Raw genomic sequence first — 22,845 nt, 5'->3', positions numbered from 1 at the left:
GGTCCGGAGTTGAGTTTGAGGGATCTAGGTAATACCAAGGCAGCCTTTTTCTGCCAGATCACCACTGACCACACAATCTATCAAGTTGGAGAGGTAAGGACTGGAGTGAATGTTTGACAACGTCCACCTCTCATTACAGGGATGCCTTGGACTCGGTGACGGTCCTATATAACCAGGTGGAGGAGAATGTTCACACCCTGGTGATGAAGTCCAATGAATCACTACAGTATCTGGACTTCCTGCTCAAACTCAGGGAGGCGGAGTCAAATCTTAACACGGTAGGTCAGGAGGTTCTAACCTTACAGAACATTCAGCTAGAAGTACTGTATATTGTGTAGTACATACTTTCTTCCTTTTCACTAAGGAACTGTGCCTGCTTGCTCTTGCTGAATCAAGCACACCTAACATTATTGAAAGAAAACTAATACTCTTTTCACCCCGGTCTGTTCGTATGCCTTATGATGTGTAATTGCATATCTGAATTTGTACCTTGTAGGCCAAGGCATGGTTTGATACAGAAGGAGAGCAATGGCTGAAGTTCTCCAACTCCACTGAGGACACACTGGAGAGTGTGAACCAAGCCCTTCAGCGCTTTGACACCGTCCTCACTCAAGCCAAGGTACAGTTGGGTTGGGGGTTAGACTATAACATAAACAATACAAATACTGAGCTATATTGTATGTATATATCGTATTATTTTATAATACAATTGCTCAGATTAAGAGATTTTGTTCAACAAGTAATATTATTTTTCTAAAAAAAAATGGGGTGATTGGCACCCCAGTTTTCAATGCCTTTTAATACCTCACATTGCAAGGATAATGGCACTGAGCCTTTTTGTAAATGGTTTTATAATATTGGAGAACACATCAGGGATATTAGACCCTTCTTCCATGCAAAAGCCTTCCCGATCCTTGATATCTTTGATCTGCACTTTTCAATTCAAACCACAGGTTTTCAATGGGTTTCAAGTCCGGAGACATGCAAAATGTTGATTTTTGTGTTAAAAATTAACAATTTCTTTGGTGATTTTTATGTGTACTTGGGGTTGCTGGAAGTTTCACTTGCAGCCAAGTTTCAGCCTCCTGACAGAGGCAACCAGGTTCTTGGCTAAAATGTCCTGGTACTGGGTAAAGTTCATGATGTCGTTGACCTTAACAAGGCCCAAGGACCAATGAAGGCAAAAGAGCCCAATTACATAAAAAAATCAGAGGTTCTTTCCTGTTTATGCATCCTTATTTTGACACCAAACCCATCACTGGTGTGTGTAGCCATAGAGCTCTATTTTCATGTCATTTGACCATAGCACCGATTACACTCCAGGCATCTACATTTGTAGGATGACATGAAAATAGAGTTATTTTGCCATGCACACCAGTGGTGGGTTTAGCGTTGAGATAAGGGTGCATGGGCAGAAAATAACCCTACTGTAAAATATGGTGGTGGAAATGTTGACATATTTTGTTGTTCATCATAGGAGAAGAAACAGAAGACCTTGACCCTGGTGATGGAGGTGGAGAAGATTCTGGGTTCCACCAACTCCAACCCCGAGACAGAGGTTTTTAGGACTGTGATGAACACGTTCAAATCTAATATGGCCGACTTTATGTTGCGCGCTGAGCAACGGCGTACCGAGCTTGACAACATGGTGCATGTCTACCGCTTCTGTGAAGAGGTTAGTTGAGGAAGTTGAGGAAGACCCTGGTCCTGTCAAAATGCTCAGAAAAATAGTCAATTCCTTCTCTTCCTTTCTTAAGTCCTTACCTTCTTAATTCCATTTAAATTCCTCCCAATTGCCAGAAATGTATCTGACTTTTATGGAGGAATGTCAACTAATGCGAATTGATATGAAATTGACCTTAACTCTGCTTCATTTCTCCAACCATACTTTGACCACCACTACCATGTTGTCTGTTGTAACTCATATCACGTATGAACTGAGGAACTGAAGGAAGGATTGATACATTTTTTAAATATACGGACAGGCCACCCCTTTAACCCCTAGCCACAACAGTCATCAATATTCCCATCAATCTTTTCAGAACCCTGACACCCCATCCAAGATACACACAAATAAAAACACTTCTAACTTCTCCAACACTTCTGAAATAACACTGATCTCTGTATTGTTTCCTCTAGGCTGCTGTCCTCGCCAAGGAATGCAGGCAATATCTTGAGCAACTAGAGACAGGGTGCTATCCTGCCAAAGCCTGTCTAAGCATGCTTAAGACCTACGAGGAGAGATTGGGTAACTGCTTCTCGTCCCGACACTTCCAGAAGATCAAAGCCTGCAGCATGAAGAGCTCCAGGGGGATGAATTTGTGGAATGCGACCTGGGTCCAGTGCCAGGAAGTCAGCCAGCGGCTGGGGGAGAGGCTGCAGCAGGGGAATGCAGCCAACAAATACCAGCAGCAGCTCACAGCTGGCGGAGCTCAAGTGAAAGACAGAGTGTTGGAGACTTGGAAGGGGAGGGAGAAAGAGGAGGAAGATAAGGAGGAGGTGGTTGTGGCCCCTTGCTCCCTAACCCAAGCCTCAAACTCCCCTCCAGGGGTGGCCGATATGGCCAATAACTCAGGGAGGGCCTCCGTGGAACAGATGGAGAGCAGAGACCGCCGTGCTAGGCACAGCACTAACATTGCGTGCTTCAACCTCCCTTTCAAAGATGACTTGAAAAGGAGCAAAGGAGCCAAGGAAGCATCCCAGTTGGCCAAATCCCCCGGCATAGAGGGGAAACTGACACCAGCGGTGCCCCAAGATGGAGATGGTGGACCAGGAAGGCACCACAGCGAGACAGACCTCAAAATGGGGGATCTGGTTGCTGGGTGTGAGGCGTTTCCATGGAAACATGGCACTTTGGGGGGATCCCTGAGTGAGGGTTCCTGTATCAGCTCTCCCCTGTCCTCAAAGTATGGCTCCTCCCCCTTGTCGGCAAGACTCTCCCATAGTCAGCCCTCAGTAGTGGCCCTGCAGTCCCCCCAAAACCCTTATGATATCTCCCATAATGGAAGCTTCTGCTCTTGCAACTCCTGCTGTAGGACAAATGGGGAAAGAGACGATGACAGAGAAGATGGTGACCCCATAGAGGTGTCTTCAGTGTCCTTCCTTGACCCCTGTGACCCGACTGGTGACAGGACCCAGAATGTCTCGTCATTGGCCGACACACAAGCTGAAGAGAATGGCAACAATGTTCTGTGAGTGATGCACCTCCCCCTTCTCAACAGCTATGAGAAAAGCAATCCCAAAATAACATGCAAATGTTTCCCCAGAAATTCCAATAAAACCAACATGCCAACAGTCACCCAAGAGCTATTCACAATCTGCAATTCAGATGACAAACAAAATAGCATTGTTATTGAAATGGATCTGGGAAACTAGTCTTGATATCATGCTTACTGGCAGTTTAAATAAGCAACTGAGTGACAAATGACATTTACAGCATGCAGTGTTAGTAGCAGGGCAGCATAGAGATGGATTTTCTTTGGGTCTTTGTTAGATTTCAGATGAAGATTATTTGCTTGAAACCTTGACAATAACTACACTAAGTATACCAGTCACACTTTATTAGGATAAACCTACATGAAAAAAATACTATAGTGTAAACAATATAGTATTCACTGTAGTGTTTTTGCAGGCTAAAGTCTCCAAAGACACTACAGTGAACACTAGTATGTAATGTATTATACTGTAATTTACAGTAAACTATAATATACAGTGCATTCTGAAAGTATTCAGACCCCTTGACTTTTTCCACATTATGTTAGATTAGACTTATTAAAAAAAAAAAAAATCCCCCATCAATTTACACACAATACCCGTTAATGACAAAGCAAAAACAGGTTTTTAAAAAATGTTTGAAAATGTATTAAAAATAAAAAACGTAAATTACATTTACATAAGTATTCAGATCCTTTACTCAGTACTTTGAAGCAACTTTTTGCAGCAATTACAGCCTCTAGTCATCTTGGGTATGACGCTACAAGCTTGGCACCTGTATTTGAGAAGTTTCTCCCATTCTTCTCTGCAGATTCTCTCAAGCTCTTACAGGTTGGATGGGTAGCATCGCTGCACAGCTCTTTTCAGGTCTCTCCAGAGATGTTCTGGCTGGGCCACTCAAGGACATTCAGAGACTTGTCCCGTTGCCTTGGTTGTGTACTTAGGATCGTTGTCCTGTTGGAAGGTGAACCTTCGCCCAAGTCTGAGGTCCTGATTGCTCTGGAGCAGGTTTTCATCAAGGATCTCTCTGTACTTTGCTCCAGTCATCTTTCCCTCAATTCTGATTTGTCTCCCAGTCCCTGACACTGAAATACATACCCACAGCATGATGCTGCCACCACCATGCTTCACTGTAGAGATGGTGCCAGATTTACTCCAGATGTGACGCATGGCATTCAGGCCAAAGAGTTCAATCTTGTTTTTTTGGCTTACGCCAAGCGGACTGTCATGTGCCTTTATCTGAGGAGTGGTTCAGTTTGGCCAATCTACCATAAAGGCCTGATTGGTAGAGTGCTGCAGAAGTTGTTGTCCTTCTGGAAGGTTCTCCCATCTCCACGGAGGAACTCTGGAGCTTTGTCAGAGTGACCATCGGGTTCTTGGTCACCTCCCTGACCAACGCCCTTCTCCCCCAATTGCTCAGTTTGTCCGGGCGGCCAATTCTAGAAAGAGTCCAAACTTCTTCCATTTAAGAATGGAGGCCACTGTGTTCTTGGGAACCTTCAATGCTGCATAAATGTTTTGGTACCCTTCCCTAGATGTGTGTCTCAACACAATCCTGTCTTGGAGTTTTACGGGCCATTCCATCGACCTCGTGTCTTGTTCTTTGCTCTGACATGCACTTTTAACTGTGGGACCTTATATAGACATGATAATCAATTGAATTTATCACAGGTGAACTCCAATGAAGTTGTAGAAACATGTCAAGGATGATCAATGGAAAGAGGATGCACCTGAGCTCAATTTCAGGTCTCATAGCAAAGGGTCTGAATAGTTACATAAATAAGGTATTTTTTTATTTTTTATTTTATAAATTAGCAAAAATGTCTAAAACCTGTTTTCATTTTGTCATTATGGGGAATTGTGTGTAGATTGATGAGGAAAAAAGTTCATTTAATACATTTTAGAATAAGGCTGTAATGTAAAGAACTGTAGTATATACTGTAATAAATGTAGTGTTTTTGCTGATTGAGGTATAATGTAGTATTACTGTAGTGTTTTTGCAGACGTTACTGTAGTGTTTTTGTTTTATTATCTTTGGCTGAAAAGTGGAAGCGTTCTCCTTGAGAAAATCTACTGGTGAAAAACTAAAAGATCACATTTTCCATAACCTGTAGGTAGGCAGGACTGAGTGGAAAGCTTATTTTCTTTTCTATAACCTGTAGGGAACACAATACATGGTCTATATTTGGCATGTATGTTTCTTAAATGTTGCGAATGCTTTGTATAAATCTTTTAAAAATCCCTATTCCATGTTTCTTGTGTGGACAGGAAGTTGCAGAGGATCATGGAGGAGCTCTTGTTGACTGAGAGGGAGTATGTACGATCTCTAGGTTATGTCCGAGATCACTACTTCCCTGAGCTGGAGAGGCCTGACGTGCCTCAGGACCTAAGGGGCCAGAGGGGGAGCATTTTCGGCAACCTGGAGAAGCTCCATGACTTCCATCGACACCACTTCCTGAAAGAGCTGGAGGGCTGCCTCCAAGAGCCCTTCAGGGTGGGACGCAGCTTCCTACGACATGTGGGTTCCCATAGTTACGTGCCTTAACCGTTTGATAACTAACCTTAACCTTAAAGGGATATTTCACTCAAAACAATCTTTCATTATTTTGTTCATAAGTCCACTGTTATTACATCAATTGTTTTATAGTTTTCAAGATCAAACTGTGATGATGATGATCGGTTTAAGTGAAGGACAGCACCCTTTCCAGGGTAGTGTCCCCATCACTTCACAGGGACGTTAAAAGGAAAGTAACACTGGTATTACAGTATCTTGTAATCCAACTGCTCTTATACAAACTATCAACACCAACTTATTGGGGTGAGAGACGTTTCAGACTTTTTTTGTATTTTATCTGTGATCTGCAGTCACCAACAAGTGATGTGGACCGCATGCCACAAGTCAGTTCAACTAAAATCTTGTTGAATCAACAAGCAGGCAGTGTCTACCACTGTCTAAAATATTCCAGATGTGCACACTGGAGATTAGACAGAGTTCCTGGGAATTTCCTAAGATTTTTTATCCCATTTCCTGTTTTCCCAACAATATGAAAAATAGGGATATGTTCTGTTGTCTTTCATTGGAAATTGAAAACGAGGCAGAAAGACCCATTTCATCCAATGTTTCAACTTTGTTGATTGGATTGTTTTTCCTCAATCCAGAGAGAGTGCTTTGGTCTGTACGCCCTCTACAGCAAGAACAAACCCAAGTCAGACAGCTTACTCCTCAACCACGGCCATGACTTCTTCAAGGTGAGGACTTCAACCATCCCTCACAGTACATTAATATGAGATCAATTCATTTGTTGTGGAAGTGACACTGTAACAACCGGTTTTGCGAAGAATTATGAGGCCTTTAATAGTATATTTTAACATGAACTTCCCAATACTCCTGCATTTTCATAATCTTTTCCTATTGTACGACATTCCCACTAAGACGCTATTGAAGGAATAACTTGCATGGGCAAAGGCCTAACAAATCAATGCTAAAGTAGGGCCCTGATGTATTGTATCTACCCTAAATCTATTGTAACCTATAAAGTGCATTCGGAAAGTTTCAGACCCCTTGACTTGTTTCATATTTTGTTATGTTACCGCCTTTATTAAAATTTATTAAATAAATGTCCTCATCATTCTACACACAATACCCCACAATGACAAATCGAAAACAGGTTTTTATATTAAGATTTTTTTTATTAGAAACAAAAACAGAAATACCTTGTTTACATAAGTATTCAGACCCTTTTCTATGAGACTCAAAATTGAGCTCAGGTGCGTCCTGTTTCCATTGATCATCCTTGAGATGTTTCTACAACTTGATTGGAGTCCACCTGTGGTAAATTCAATTGATTGGACATGATTTGGAGAGGCACACACCTGTCTATATAAGTTCCCACATTTGACAGTGCATGTCAGAGCAAAAACCAAGCCATGAGGTCGAAGGAATTGTCCGTAGAGCTCCGAAACAGGATTGTGTCGAGGCACAGATCTGGGGAAGGGTATCAAAACATTACTGAAGTATTGAAGGTCCCCAAGAACACCGTGACCTCCATCATTCTTAAATAGAAGAAGTTTGTAACCACCAAGACCCTTCCTAGAGCCTGGCCAGACTGAGCAATTGGGTGAGAAGGACCTTGGTCAGGGAGGTGACCAAGAACCCTATGGTCAATCTGACACAGCTCCAGAGTTTCTCTCATCTCCACAGAGGACCTTCCAGAAGGATAACCATCTCTGCAGCACTCCACCAATCAGGCCTTTATGGTAGAGTGTCCAGACGGAAGCCACTCCACAGTAAAAGGCACATGACAGCTGTGGTGGAATATTCTAATCAAGTGAGAGAGACTGTCATTTCTTCAGACGATCATCTTTATTCATTATGGATTAATTACTGCAATAATGAGACTGGTCCAACCAACAGTCTTGACTGAAACTGAAAATGAACAAACAGATATAATATAGGACCTAAAAATGCTTAGTCAGGGCTGGTTCAACCCCTCCCATAAGCCACCGTGGTCCATCTCCTGGTTATCCGCACAGGATGTTGTTTTACTCCCAACCCGGCTTAGTTTCCCAGATTCGAAGAAGATCTGAGATTGTTGAGAGATTGTTCTAAACTCATCCAGGCTCTCTATCTCGGGTCACACACACCAACATCTTGTCTATGGATTGCCAGATTGTGTTTTTATCACCAAGTCATTGTCAGCAAGCTTTCTCTAGTGTAACCCATTTCCTTGACCCTCCATCATGTCTGGAGGAAACCTGGCACTATCCCTACGATGAAGCCTGGTGGTGGCAGCATCATGCTGTGGGGATGTTTACCTGCGGCAGGGACTGGGAGACAAGTCAGGATCGAGGGGAAAGATGAACGGAGCAAAGTACAGAGAGATCCTTGATGAAAACCTGCTCCAGAGCGCTCAGGACCTTAGACTCGGGCGATGGTTCACCTTCCAACAGGACAACGACCCTAAGCACATAGCCAAGACAATGCAAGAGTGCATTTGGGGACAAATCTCTGAATGTCCTTGAGTGGCCCAGCCAGAACCTGGACTTGAACCCTATCAAACATCTCTGGAGAGACCTCAAATAACTGTGCAGCGACATTCCCCATCCAACCTGACAGCGCTTGAGAGGATCTGCAGAGAACAATGTGAGAAACTGCCCAAATACAGGTGTGCCAAGCTTGTACCATCATACCCAAAAAGACTCAAGGCTGTAATCACTGCCAAAGGTGCTTCAACAAAGTACTGGGTAAAGGGTCTGAATACTTATATAAATGTGATATTTCAGTTTTTTCTAAAAACCTGTTATCTTTGTCAGTATGGTTATTGGGTGTAGATTGATGAGGGGAAAACAATATTTGATACATTTGAATGAAGCTGTAACATAACAAAATGTGTAAAAAGTCAAAGGGTCTGAATACTTTACGAATGCACTGTATATCTTCCCAACACTTTAGCAAAAACAGATAGAGCTGGGCGACAAGATGGACCTGTCATCATATCTGCTGAAGCCGGTGCAGCGGATCAGCAAGTACAGCCTGCTGCTGCAGGACATGGTGAGGGATTGTGGGCCCCACCGGGGCCGCGAGGAGGCCGAAGTCAGGCGTGCCCTTGAAGTCATCCAGTTCCAGTTGCGCCATGGCAACAACCTGCTGGCCATGGACGACATACAGGACTGTGACGTGAGTGTTAGGGGGTGAAGCCAATCAATCAAATGTATTCATGAATCCCTTTTTTAGTGGGGGTTATCAACAGCTGTCACATGTGCTTTTACAGTAACCTGGGCTAGATCCTAAAGAGCAAGCAGAGGCAGAAACTCCATCTTTATTCCATATATACTACCGGTCCAAATTTTAGTACACCTACTAATACCAGGGTTTTTCTTTCTTTTTACTATTTTCTACACTGTAGAATAATAGTGAAGACATCAAAGCTCTGAAATAACACATATGGAATCATGTAGTAACCAGAAAAGTGTTAAACATTTCAAAATATATTTTGTATTTTTCACGGGTTCCCCCGGTACTCCTGCTCATTCCGTTCAGGTCTACATCACCGGCTTTCCAGGCGTCACTGAACTCGATCATTAACACCAACCCCGGACTGTCTTGTCTCATTACGCACACCTGGTTCCCATTCCCACTGATAAGCATGTGTTTACATGTGCCCTCTGTTCCCCATTGCTCTTGTTGATTATTGTTCCATGTCTGTTGGTCTTGTGAGTGCCTGTGGTCTGTTGTATAGGCTTGCGTGTTACCGTGTTAGTGTGCACTTGTTTATTACGGGTTTCGTCCTGTGTATTTATTACAGGTTTATACCTAGCTCTATGTTTGGATTACAGCCCTGTATTTGATGTGTGTGTGTGTGTGTGTTTGGTTTGAGCGTCGTCCTCGTCATGTTCATGATGTACTCTATTTTGAGTAGAGGATTAAAAAAAAAACTATTTCCTATTCCTGCTCCTGTCTCATACAACGTGACAATATTTGAGATTCTTCAAAGTAGCCACCCTTTGCCTTGATGACAGCTTTGCACACTCTTGGCATTCTCTCAACCAGCTTCACCTGGAATGCTTTTCCAACAGTATTGAGGAGTTCCCATATATGCTGAGCACTTGCTGGCCTCTTTTCCTTCACTCTGTGATCTGACTCATCCCAAACCATCTCACTTTGGTTGAGGTCGGGGGATTGTGGAGGCCAGGTCATCTGATGCAGAACTCCATCACTCTCCTTCTTCGTAAAATAGCCCTCACACAGCCTGAAGGTGTTTTGGGTTATTGTCCTGTTGAAAAACAAATGATAGTCCCACTAAGCGCAAACCAGATGGGATGGCATAGCGCTGCAGAATGCTGTGGTAGCCATGCTGGTTAAGTGTGCCTTTAATTCTAAATAAATCACAGACCGTGTCACCAACAAAGCACCCCCACACTATAACAATTCCTCCTCCATGCTTTACGGTGGGAAATACACATGCAGAGATCAACCGTTCACCCACACCGAGTCTCACAAAGATATGGAGGTTGGAACCAAAATCTCCAATTTGGACTCCAGACAAATTTCCACCGGTCTGATGTCTGTTGCTCATGTTTCTTGGCCCAAGCAAGTCTCTTCTTATTATTGGTGTCCTTTAGTAGTGGTTTCTTTGCAGAAATTTGCCCATGAAGGCTTGATTCAGTCTCTGAACAGTTGATGTTAAGATGTGTCTGTTACTTGAACTCTGAAGCATTTGTTTTGGCTGCAATTTCTGAGGGTGGTAACTCTAAGGAACTTATCCTCAGTAACTCGGGGTCTTCCTTTCCTGTGGCAGTCCTCATGAGAGCCAGTTTCATCATAGCGCTTGATGGTTTTTGGGACTGCTCTTGAATAAACTTTTATAGTTCTTGAAGGTCAGTCAATATGGAATATTTCATGTCTTAAAGTAATGATGGACTGTCGTTTCTTATTGAGCTGTTATTGCAATAATATGGATTTGGTCTTTTACCAAATACTGTCTGTATGTCTGTATAATCTGTATACCCCCCCCCCCCCCCCCCCCCCCCCCCCCCCTCCCATCTTGTTACAACACAACCAACTGATTGGCTCAAACGCATTAAGAGGGAAAGAAATTCCACAAACTAACTTTTAACAAGGCACATCTGTTAATTGAAATTCATTCCAGGTGACTACCTCATGAAGCTGGTTAAGAGAATGCCAAGAGTGTGCAAAGCTGTCATCAAGGCAAAGGGTGGCTACTTTGAAGAATCTCAAATATAAAATATTTTTGGATTTGTTTGTTTTTTTTGGTTACTACATGATTCCATATGTGTTATATCATAGTTTTGATGTCTTCACTATTATTCTACACTGTAGAAAATAGTAAATATAAAGAAAAACACTTGAATGAGTAGGTGTTCTAAAACTTTTGACCGGTAGTATATGTCCCTATCTAAACATTACGTTCTTACACATCCTCTTATTTCTGGGTGTACCGTAGTAGACATGTGGGGTTGGGTGGGGGATGAGGTCATCTGAGAGTAGAGGAGAGGACTGGGCAAGACAGGACAGGACAGGACTAGACTAGACTGGACTGTTGGTTTTTCACTGTTGTAGTGTTGCATAGGACATACTACTTCCGAGGCAACTTTATCCTTGGAACAACTGTGTGGGATGCTAGTTGTCTGTCTCATATCAGTTCCAGTATGTAAGAATAAACTGTAGAATAGATAGGGAAGAATAGGAAATTACGATGGATTGGCGTACGGGGGAGTGGACAAGAGTAATAGGTGGTCCGATATTGTTAGTTAAAAAAATAAAAAAAAAGTGCTCAAAGCCGTTTTCATTGTGGCCCAGGGAACTCACTTCATCCACGACCAATGTTCTAGCACCTATCCTGGTTTTATTGTGACAAGACATACAAAAGCAACATTTTTATCCAATATCTCATCTCAATATCTCAACTGAGACTGCTCTTCTCTGTGTCAGAGGCTCTCCGAAAGCGCTTGAAACCCTGGTCATCGTCAGCCATTTGCTAATCTGATCTGGGGCCTTGTATCCTCAGCCAGGAGAGTCATGACAGATGATATCAGAGAGTGTGCAGAGCCTGAGACGCCCGGCCCTGAGAGGGTGTAGAGGAGGATCTGATGGTTCACAGTGTCTAAGGCGGTGGATTGAGCTTGGAGGATGAGAACAGAGGAGAGAGAGAGACAGTCAGCTTTGGCAGTGTGGAGAGCCTCTCTGACACAGAGAAGAGCAGTCTCAGTTGAGTGACCTGCCTTGAAGCCTGACTGGTTAGGGCCAAGAAGATCGTTCTGAGAGAGATAACGAGTTTGTGAGGTAGTTTGGTTGCGTTAATTTTTTGTAAGATCACAAGCTTGTTTAAACCTTTCACTCCTTTTAGACCTGTATACTGCCCATGCAGTTGACTGCACCTGTTATCTCTGAACTTCAAGGTACCACTTGGCTCTGGTCAACTGTGCATTGGCAACTGACCTTGCGGTCATACAGTATAGTGCAGGGATCATCAACCTTTTTTTCAGGTGAAACTCACACTTTGGCATAATGATTTACCCACCCGACCCAGATAACCATCTACTACATTTGTGAGGTTGTTCGGGAACCTAAAAAACATGCTAGTTTGTTCCTATCAGGGGGTGAATTACAGTATAATGTCAAATGTCAAGGTACTAAAAATGGTTTCTTACCTTAGAAATATCCTGACAGAATACAGCCTGCCCTCAATGTCATCTTTCTTTGCCTCTAGGTCAACCTGAAGGAGCAGGGGCAGCTGATTCGTCAGGACGAGTTCCTGGTGTCCTTCAGGAAGAAGAAATGTTTCCGCCACATCTTCCTCTTCCAGGACCTCGTCCTCTTCAGCAAGACCAAGTGGACTGATGTGGGCAATGACACTTATGTCTACAAACAGTCATTTAAGGTGTGCAGACAGTCAATATACAACACAGCACAATATACCCCAATTTGAATCTTTTGCTAAAGCCACTTCCCTTGGCTTTCATTGAAACACATGTTTAAGTTATAAAAAGGCCTTGTGTGACACAAAAGAGCATTATATGGAATGTCCCATTATCTACACTCTTAACATTTAACTTCCTCTATTGCTTAGCAGAACTGTATATGATACATTAACACATACCCCTACTTTAAAATGGAGAAAGGAACCGTGCACTGCAGATGACCTCGTCTGTCTAGGGCAGGAGTTTCATACTCATTCCATGGAGGGCCTTGTGTCCGCGAGTTTTGGGTTTTTCCTTTCAATTAAGACCTAGACAACCAGGTGAGGGGAGTTCTTTACTAATTAGTGACCTTAATTCATCAATCAAGTACAGACACTCGGCCCTCCGTGGAATGAGTTTGACACGTGGTCTAGGGTGATTAATTTCTAAGCAGAAATTAAGACGAAGTTGTACACAGTAATATCCGTAAAGTGTAGGCCTTTATAGTCTTCATAACGTTGTATTTAAGTAAAAGCCATGTCTATTTTGACAGACCTCTGACATTGGGATGACCCATAACTCGGGGGACAGCGGGCTGTGCTTTGAGATCTGGTTCCGAAGGAGGAAGTCCCAGGACACGTACACGCTGCAGGCCGGGAACAGTGAGGTGAAGGATGCCTGGACCAAAGACCTTGAGCGCATCCTCTGGGAGCAGGCTGTACACAATAGAGGTCAGAGGTCACCCAGCCATTCAGGTCTCTCAGAATTACCAGAAAGAGTCCTCAGGTGATCTGGTCTGTGACGGAAAACATTACTAAACGTCAATTGAGGAGCAAGGATTTGAAAGCTACAGATGTAGGATCTTAATTGGATCAGTCTTTTGTTGCTGAGAATTTTTCTGTACCGAAGAAATGTAGATTCATGATTCATAGAAATGCACTGAAATAAATAGAACACAATAGAACAGTATTCCCCTTTTCATGTAGCCTAATTTTGGCCAGCTATTAGCCTTACCACTGATCAAGCAACATTATGGACTAAAAGATGAAATCCTGTTTCTGCAGAATGATTTTGCTGCTACAATACTGGTCACAATAAGATCCTACACCTGTGGTAACATTTTCAGAACTGTCATACATTTATGTGCCAGAAGTGAAGTATGTAGTAGTACTAAAGATGTTGGATCTTAATTTGATCTGTATTGTCACTGCAAAATGATCCTGCAGCAACAAGATTTGAACGTTTAGTCCATAATGTTGCTTGATTGTTGGTTAGGCTATTATCTGGTCAAAATTAGTTTACATGAAAAGTCCAATAGGGTTAATATAACCGTGTGTTAATGCATGTTTTCAGTGAATATATGTACATCTTGAAGCTCAATCATGTGGTGCAGGAACATTTTAGCCAACAATAGAGTGATCAAATTAAGATCCAACACCTGTAGGTTTTATTGATTTCTCGCAGTCATGTAGTATGCCATTCTCTTTCCCGCATTCCCACTGATGTGAATGGAATTGATGGGTGAGTGCAATATGATGTACACCAATCCAACACTTTCAACTGTGATCATTTGGTCAGGTGGTCATGAAGGAATAGAGGCAATGAAAATAAAAAAATGTCAGGCTTCTGGCATGCAGCTCGCCTTGCCAGTACTATTAACCTGAATTTTAAGTAGAAGCAGTGAGGGTCATGACGGGAAGCTGTTGCAACAAAGTAGTAAATTAAAGCACTCTACCTGATGTACTGTTCAAATACACATCTTGGAATCAGACTAGTACACAGCCATAGTATTTATTGGGTCAATGTTTGCGTTTTGTTGTGTTCCTACCCTTATATGTCAATTAAATCATTTTCATTCCCTTGTCACATATGTAAGGCCAAAATTAGATCCTTCCACTTCCCTCTGTCCATGGTAACATGTTGTGCCTTGCTCCAAGACAAATGTATCTCTGCCAGCTCATTTCTCAAAATAGGTTAATTTTTTAAACAGTATTTTGTTTGCTACATTCTAGAGATTCGTATGCAGGAGAGGGTGTTCATGGGTATCGGGAACAAGCCCTTCATGGACATCCAGCCTAGCGATGCGGCCATCAACGACAGGGCAGTCAATTGTGCTCTGATGGGAAGAGGTACACACCCATAATAGAATATTTCAATTCGAATATAATTGGAATGGTTCTTCTTAGTAATAAATTAACACCATCATAAATATGTTTTTCCGAGGTCCTGATTGATCCTCCTTCGGAATTTCTATTTTTGTCTCATTCATGTCCCGTCTTATACAATTTGATTTCATCTGGCCCTTCCAGAATCCAAGGCGTTGGCCTCCTCGGGGACGTCTAGCTCGCAGGGCGGGTGTCCTGTGCTGCGGCCTAACTCCATTGGCTCGGGGAGCTGTTCGTCGTCTTCCGGCAGCCACTCCTCTTCGTCCTCTGGGAGAGGGTCTCTGTCGTCCGCCGTGGAGGGGTACCTGTGTAGCCCGAAGCGGAGGGGGGCAGGGGGTCACGGGGGGTACTCCCCACCCCCTGGGGTCCAGGAGGAGGCTGACATGGACCAGGAGAGCGAAAGTCAGAATCTACTGAGTGAGTGGATATAATGAGAAGGGTAGCTCATTTGGGGAATATACATTAAAACATGCTAATTTGGGGAGAAGTTTGCATTTGGTTTTGACAGTAGCCAGTTAAACAAATCCAAAGCATGAATTGCTGTCTCCTTGTCCAAATACTGTTTACAGGGTCAGACTCTCTTCCTATGATTCCTATTTGTTGTAAGACACAGCTACTGTTGAGAGAGGCTAGGTGGTTCTCAGAAATGTTTGTGCTATGAGTGACCCAGCCACCAAAAATGGTGGGGATTTTTCTGTGACCCCAAAAATGAAGAGCGAGTGATCTATTTCTAGAGAGGACCTAATCTCATACCACAGCCCAAAATTAAGCAGCTATGATCAAATAAAATTTTACTGGTCACATACACGTATTTAGCAGATGTTATTGCGGGTGTAGCGAAATGCTTGTGTTTCTAGCTCCAACAGTACAGTAATATCTAACAGGTAATATCTAACTATTTCACAACAATACACACAAATCTAAGTAAAGGAATGGAATCAAGAATATATAAATATATGGACGAGCAATGTCAGAGCGGCATAGACTAAGATACAGTATATACGTACTGTATGAGATGGATAATGCAAAATATGTAAACATTATTAAAGTGGCCAGTGATTTCAAGTCTATGTATATAGGCAGCAGCCTCTAATGTGTTAGTGATGGCTATTTAACAGTCTGATTGCCTTGAGATAGAAGCAATTTTTCAGTCTCTCGGTCTCAGCTTTGATGCACCTGTACTGACCTCGCCTTCTGGATGATAGCGGGATGAACAGGCAGTGGCTCGTGTGGTTGATGTCCTTGATGATCTTTTTGGCCTTCCTGTGATATCAGGTGGTATAGGTGTCCTGAAGGGCAGGTAGTTTGCCCCCTTTGATGCGTTGGGCAGACCGCACCACCCTCTGGAGAGCCCTGCGGTTATGGGAGGTGCAGTTGCCGTACCAGGCGGTGATACAGCCCGACAGGATGCTCTCAATTGTGCATCTATAAAAGTTTGAGGGTTTTTGGTGCCAAGTCAAATTTCTGCAGCATCCTAAGGTTCAAGAGGTGCTGTTGCACCTTCTTCACCACACTGTCTGTGTGGGTGGACCATTTCAGATGGTCAGTGATGTGTACACCGAGGAACTTGAAGCTTTTCACCTTCTCCACTGCTGTTCTATCGATGTGGATAAGGGTGTGCTCCATCTGCTGTTTCCTGAAGTCCACGATCATCTCCTATGTTTTGTTGATGTTGAGGTAGAGGATATTATCCTGGCACCACACTCCCAGAGCCATCACCTCCTCTCTGTAGGCTGTCTCGTCATTGTTGGTAATCAAGCCTTCTACTGTTGTATCGTCTGCAAACTTGATGATTGAGTTGGAGGCGTGCGTGGCCACGCAGTCATGATGGCCCAGCACTTGGTCCCAAACCCAACCCACCATTTGGGAATCAAAAACTGACATGGGATAATTTACTTCATAGAATAAATCATGCACACAACCCACTGGGCAAAGTAATATCTGGTGATTCAACATGATTGATTCACATTGATTCATGGCTGATGACATTGATTCAATGTGAAAAACTGATTGGATTTGCTGAAACTCAACATAAATAAAATGTAGTATTCTTTTTCCCCCAAAACGTTTTACTTAAATCCACAGGGCCAGATTAAGAAATCACAGATCCCCAATCTCCTGTCACACCATAATTCTCGGTAAACAAATAAATACAATTTCAATCATCAGATGCCACAAAGTGCCTATACAGAAACCCAGCCTAAAACCCAAAGAGCAAACGATGAATAGTGGCTAGAAAACTCCCTAGAAAGGCAGGAACCTAGGTGGCCAGTCCTCTTCTGGCTGTGCCGATGGAGATTATAAGAGTACATGGCGAGATCATTCTTCAAGATGTTCAAGCATTCACAGATGATCAGCAGGGTCAAATAATACTCAGTGGTTATACATGGTGCAACAGGTCACCACCTCAGGAGTAAATGTCTGTTGGCTTCTCATAGCTGAGCATTCAGAGGTCGAGACAGTAGGTGAGAGAGAGAGTTATGTTATCTTAAATTATGACCTTCCAATTTACTCATCACATTAGCAATAGTAGCCTATCTTACATAAGTCTGCAAACGCAACGATGAATGGAATGCTTTATTATAAAGGGGAATTTTTATGGTGAATATGTGCTTTCCCAAACTTGAGTCTCACTGCCAGGCAGATAACTTATTGCATGTGGGAATGCTTTATTGATATGACAGAGGATCTATGTTCTCATTTATGATTGAACTAAAGACAATGTATAAAGGATCAGTCATTTAAAAGCCCTGAGCCCATATTTACTAAGCGTCTAGTAATGTAGGAGTGCTGATCTCGGATTAGTTTGGACCTTTTGAGTCACAATGAATAAGAGGTGGGACCTGATCCTAAATCAACAGTCATCTGAGCACTCCTTTCTCCGAGCACTCCTTTCTCCGAGCACTCCTTTCTCCGAGCACTCCTTTCTCCGAGCACTCCTTTCTCCGAGCACTCCTTTCTCCGAGCACTCCTTTCTCCGAGCACTCCTTTCTCCGAGCACTCCTTTGAGGTTAGAATGTGGACAAGTCTTACGGGTTCCCCTTCCTATTCCAGTGAACAGCTCCGAGTCTTCAGGAGAGAGCGTGAGCGACTTCAGCAGCTCCAGCCACAGCTGTCACTCCGCAATTGGTAGAGAGGCGGAGGACGCCTCCTCCGTGTGCGCCTCCGTCGTCGGCCTGAAGGAGGTGCTAGCCCGCAGACCCGAAGCCAACCTCCACAAGGCCAAGAGTCCCACCCGGTCCACAGAGAGAACCACCACGCCCTTGCTCCCACACAGACCACCAGCCATGACTAAGGATCCACCTAAGGTGTGGGTTTAGCCTAACCATGAGTTGTACAACTTCGCAAGGATTATAATACTATTAGGGTGAATTCTAAATCAAACGTCAACCTAGTCATGCATTGGGGTGGTGTAGAGCCTGTGGTATAATGGAAACACGGCTGGCGCTATCGCAGGTATGCCTCCCCACCGAAGACCAGGCCCGGCCTTACCGCCTGCGTCTCCCTTCTTAACCTCCTGCATCACCATCTACTTCTGCACTGTTTGAATAAAGCATAAAAATATCAATAGTAAAAAAAATTAAGTCATACACTGATGTCAATGGGAGGCTAAGTGAAAATTCACCTCTTTGATCTGGTAAGCTATACAACAGGAAGTGATGTTTTATTGTTTTTATTTTTCCCACCACAGGTTCAAAATGTGGCCATTGGAAAGTCAACTGAGGTTTGAGCTCTGATTTTGGTAAGTTTGTCTGTAATAATGAGGTCACGATTCACCATCTATAGTTTGCCTGTATTTATGTCTGGAGAGTTAAAAAAATAAAAAATCCACATGTTTGTTTTGTATGTAATGTATTTTACACATGGATGTTTTCAGTCATTTTCCCCAGGTTATCCAAATACAATCCTATATTTGTCCCTCCTCACAGAATTGGACCTATCGACAACAGAAGGACACCATGAACTGTGTCACTGTATAAAGGGGACTATTATATGACAGTTACTGTACTCTACTTTTTCTATTCTTTTTTTATCTGACCACTAAAATGTACTGTATTTCACATATGTTCTTATATTGTTTTGCAATTTAAACATCTGCGTCTGAATTGTGTTTGTGTTGTGTAAGACAAGTATATTCAACATGTAATTAACCTTAGTGTTATCTCAGATTCAACGGGTTATAGTGAATTGCAAAAAGTCACAAAGAAATTGTTGCACGTGATGCAACCATCATACCTGTCCTTGAGCGTGCTCTGATCTGGAGCGGCAGGTGTGAATGTCATGCCAGGCTAGAGCATGTTATCTGCCAAGCTAAACCAATAACACATGATCTCAGTAAACTGTGCGGGTAACATTTTCATAAATACAGTGGTGAATCAATCAATAAATCAACTTCAACTTTCTTTTTATGAATACTGAAAAAAAAATATGAACGCAATATGTGAAGTGTTGGTCCCATGTTTCGTCAGCTGAAGTAAAAAGACCACAGAGATTTCCATACACACAAAAAGTGTATTTCTCTCATTTTGTGCACAAATGTGTTTACATCCCTGTTAGTGAGCATTTTTTATTTTCCAAGATAATCCATCCACCTGACAGGTGTGTGTGTGCTATCAAGAAGCTGATTAAACAGAAGTATCATTACACAGGTGCACCTTATGCTGGGGACAATAAAAGGCCACTCTAAAATGTGCTGTTTTGTCACACACCACAACGCCACCGATGTCTCAAGTTTTGAGGAAGCGTCCAATTGGCATGCTGACTGCAGGAGTGTCCACCAGAGCTGATGCCAGAGAATTTCCCTACCATAAGCCGCCTCCAAAATCGTTTTAGAGCATTTGGCAGGAGGTCCAACTGGTATCACAACCGCAGAACATGTGTAACCACTTACAGCCCAGGACCTCCACATCCGGCTTCTTCACCTGGGGTATCGTCTGAGCTCAATCACCCGGACAGCTGAGGAGTATTTCTGTGTGTAATAAAGCCCTTTTGTGGGGAAAACCCCAGCTCCCCAGTGGATTGGGCCTGGCTCCCATGTGGGTGGGCTTATGCCCTCCCAGACACACCCAAGGCTAGGCCCTTGCTCAGTCATGTGAAATCCATAGATTAGGGACGAATTGACTGATTTCTTTATATGAACTGTAACTCGTTGAAAATGTTGCATGTTGCGTTTATATTTTTGTTCAGTATAGATATGTTTATTTTATTTTTTTACATATGCTCTTATTACATGAAATAAGCAGTTCTGGCATGACATTACATTTACACCTGCCATGCTTTAGACCCTAGGTATGGTGCGTCACGTGCAATAACAATATTACAATAGCCCAAACTTGCAAACTAGTTTAAGCTATTTGATCGACAAACATTGTTGTATCAAATGTGTAAGACCAAACATATTTTAACAGCAGAACCATAAATTGGTTCCATGCCTTCCATTCAGTAGGAGAGCCATGACAAGATCTGTCCATGATTTTTAAATCTTATGTTGAATAGGGCTTCTCAACTCAATTAAACTAACGTTAACTTGTGCTTGCTTGTAATGTGTTTTATTGGATTTTATTAGTACAGGTATAAGCACAGTATTGGACTGTTATGACAATATGGCTAGTCTCGTAACAAGTTCATAACGGTGTCTGATACTAATGAACATTTCTCACTTTGATTCCTCAACATTAACATATTTTTACTCTTATTTCCATGTTGTTAGCTCAATTTTATGTATTAAATTATGAAACTGGTCAAAATATTTAGCCTGTGTGTTTGTATTTTTTCTTTACTTTGATAAAATAAAACATTTTATTTAATTCCAAACGGAAATTGATTTGTGATATGGTGCCCAACATTTTAAAGGATTTATCCATCAAATAGGTAGTTTATGAAGAAAAATTTGATGTCATAGAAATTACATTGCCTTTGGAAAGTATTCATACCCCTTGACTTTTTCCACATTTTGTTACGTTACAGCCTTATTCTAAAATTGATTCAATTGTTATTTTCCCCTCGTCAATCAACACATAATACCCCATAATGACAAAGCAAAAATACGTTTTTAGCATTTTTTGCAAATGTCTAAATAAATATAACCTGAAATATTTAATTTACATAAGTACTCAGACCCTTTACCCAGTACTTTGTTGAAGCATCTTTGTTGAAGCACCTTTGCCACTCTTGCGTTGTCTTGGTTATGTGCTTAGGGTCGTTGTCCTGTTGGAAGATGAACCTTCACCCCAGTCTGGAGGTCCTGAGTGCTCTGGAGAAGGTTTTCATCAAGGATCTCTCTGTACTTTGCTCAGTTCATCTTTCCCTCAATCCTGACTAGTCTCCCAGTCCATACTGCTGAAAAACATCCCCACAGCATGATACTGCCACCACCATGCTTCACCGTAGGAATGGTGCCAGGTTTCGTTCAGATGTGACTCTTGGCTTTCAGGACAAAGAGTTCAATCTTGGTTTCAACAGACCAGAGAATCTGGTTTCTCATGGTCTGAGAGTCCTTTGGGACCTTTTGGCAAACTTCAAGTGTGCTGTCATGTGCCTTTTACTGAGGAGTGACTTCTGTCTGACCACTACAATAAAGTCCTGATTGGTGGAGTGCTGCAGAGATGGTTGTCCTCATGGAAGGTTCTCCCATCTCCACAGAGGAACTCTGGAACCTGTCATAGTGACCATCGAGTTCTTGGTCACCTCCCTGACCAAGGCCCTTCTCCCCTGATTGCCCCATTTGGCCAGGTCTAGGAAGGTTCCAAAATTGTTGGTTCCAAACTACTTCCATTTAAGAATCATGGAGGCCACTGTGTTTTTGGGGACCTTTAATGCTGCAGACATGTTTTGGTACCCTTGCCCAGATCTGTGCCTCGACACAATCCTGTCTCGGGAGCTCTACGTAGAATTCCTTCAACCTCATGGTTTGGTTTTTGCTCTGACATGCACTGTCAACTGTGGGACCTTATATAGACAGGTGTGTGCCTTTCCAAATCATGTCCAATCAATTGAATTTACCACAGGTTGACACCAATCAAGTTGTAGAAACATCTCAAGGATGATCATCGAAACAGGATGTACCTGAGCTCAAAGCAAAGCGTCTGAATACTTATGTAAATAAGGTATTTCTGATTTTATCTGTAATAAATTTGCAAACATTTCTAAAAACCTTTTTTTGCTTTGTTGTTACGGGGTATTGTGTATAGATTGACGAGGACATTTGTTTACTTAAACCGTTCTAGAATAAGGCTGTAACATAACAAAATGTGGAAAAAGTCAAGGGGTCTGAATACTTTCCGAATGCACTGTACACAACATTCTATTGGTTGCAATAACTTTGTACAATCATTTAAACTGAAAAACTGAGTTTTGAATCTTGTGTTGTTTTGTATATCAGTTCATCAACCTGAAAATAGCTGTGCAGCGATGCTCCCCGTCCAACCTGACAGCTCTTGAGAGGATCTGCAGAAACTCCCCAAATACAGGCATTATGGTGTATTGTGTGTAGATTGATGAGGGGAAAAAACGATTTAATACATTTTTAGAATAAAGCTTTAACGTAAAAAAAATGTCAAGGGGTCTGAATACCTTCCAAATGCACTGTATATGGGGGAATACAACCATCCCAGCTTTGCAGATTTTACTACGAAGAGACAGAATCGATAGATCTTTTGTTTTGGTCGCCATTCAGGAATGGCTGAAGAATTGCAACATTTACCTGGAACTGACTCTGCAAATGGCACTGCTGGGTGACTTGAAAAGCCATAGTCAATCGATCAATATTAAACTAATACTCAGTAAAAATGTTCATCTTTAATTTACAATCTGTAGAACTATGAGAATATAAAGGTTCAGAACTTTTGTGAAACATTGCAGCACAGTAGAAAAAAATATATGGCAATTCAAATTCAAAACTGGATGGTTTTCAGAGATAGATGGGAGGGGATTAGGGTAGCTGAATGTTGGGAACAAAAACAAATAAAAAATAACTAATGTAAAATATACTGTGTCTGTAAAATGTATATAGTATTTTTAACAGTGGCGGTTGGTGCTGTTTAAGATT

The 22,845-nt window shown here is 42.4% G+C and overlaps 1 protein-coding gene across 5 annotated transcripts in view; it reads left to right on the top strand.

Annotated features, from left to right (window-relative positions):
• Nucleotides 1-20,545, top strand: part of LOC110493958 (uncharacterized protein KIAA1755 homolog) — a 51,500-nt gene extending 30,955 nt beyond the window's left edge. For 2 of the 5 annotated variants that reach the window (XM_036949982.1, XM_021568584.2), the window contains 14 exons: nucleotides 140-278; nucleotides 497-619; nucleotides 1,478-1,675; nucleotides 2,140-3,191; nucleotides 5,482-5,731; nucleotides 6,373-6,462; nucleotides 8,666-8,890; nucleotides 12,444-12,614; nucleotides 13,187-13,364; nucleotides 14,646-14,762; nucleotides 14,943-15,215; nucleotides 17,853-18,106; nucleotides 18,490-18,540; nucleotides 18,728-20,545. In XM_036949982.1, coding sequence (XP_036805877.1) covers nucleotides 140-278; nucleotides 497-619; nucleotides 1,478-1,675; nucleotides 2,140-3,191; nucleotides 5,482-5,731; nucleotides 6,373-6,462; nucleotides 8,666-8,890; nucleotides 12,444-12,614; nucleotides 13,187-13,364; nucleotides 14,646-14,762; nucleotides 14,943-15,215; nucleotides 17,853-18,106; nucleotides 18,490-18,528 — 3,109 coding nt within the window. In that variant the 3' untranslated portion in view covers nucleotides 18,529-18,540; nucleotides 18,728-20,545. Of the gene's footprint in view, nucleotides 1-139; nucleotides 279-496; nucleotides 620-1,477; nucleotides 1,676-2,139; nucleotides 3,192-5,481; nucleotides 5,732-6,372; nucleotides 6,463-8,665; nucleotides 8,891-12,443; nucleotides 12,615-13,186; nucleotides 13,365-14,645; nucleotides 14,763-14,942; nucleotides 15,216-17,852; nucleotides 18,107-18,489; nucleotides 18,541-18,675 lie in introns of all 5 variants that reach the window. The other 3 variants (XM_036949981.1, XM_036949983.1, XM_021568585.2) reach the window with 3 other exon arrangements.
• Nucleotides 20,546-22,845: the final 2,300 nt, after the last annotated feature.

This window comes from Oncorhynchus mykiss, chromosome 17 (assembly GCF_013265735.2).
Source record: "Oncorhynchus mykiss isolate Arlee chromosome 17, USDA_OmykA_1.1, whole genome shotgun sequence".
Classification (NCBI taxonomy): domain Eukaryota; kingdom Metazoa; phylum Chordata; class Actinopteri; order Salmoniformes; family Salmonidae; genus Oncorhynchus; species Oncorhynchus mykiss.
This window is presented reverse-complemented; position numbering and strand designations above follow the sequence as displayed.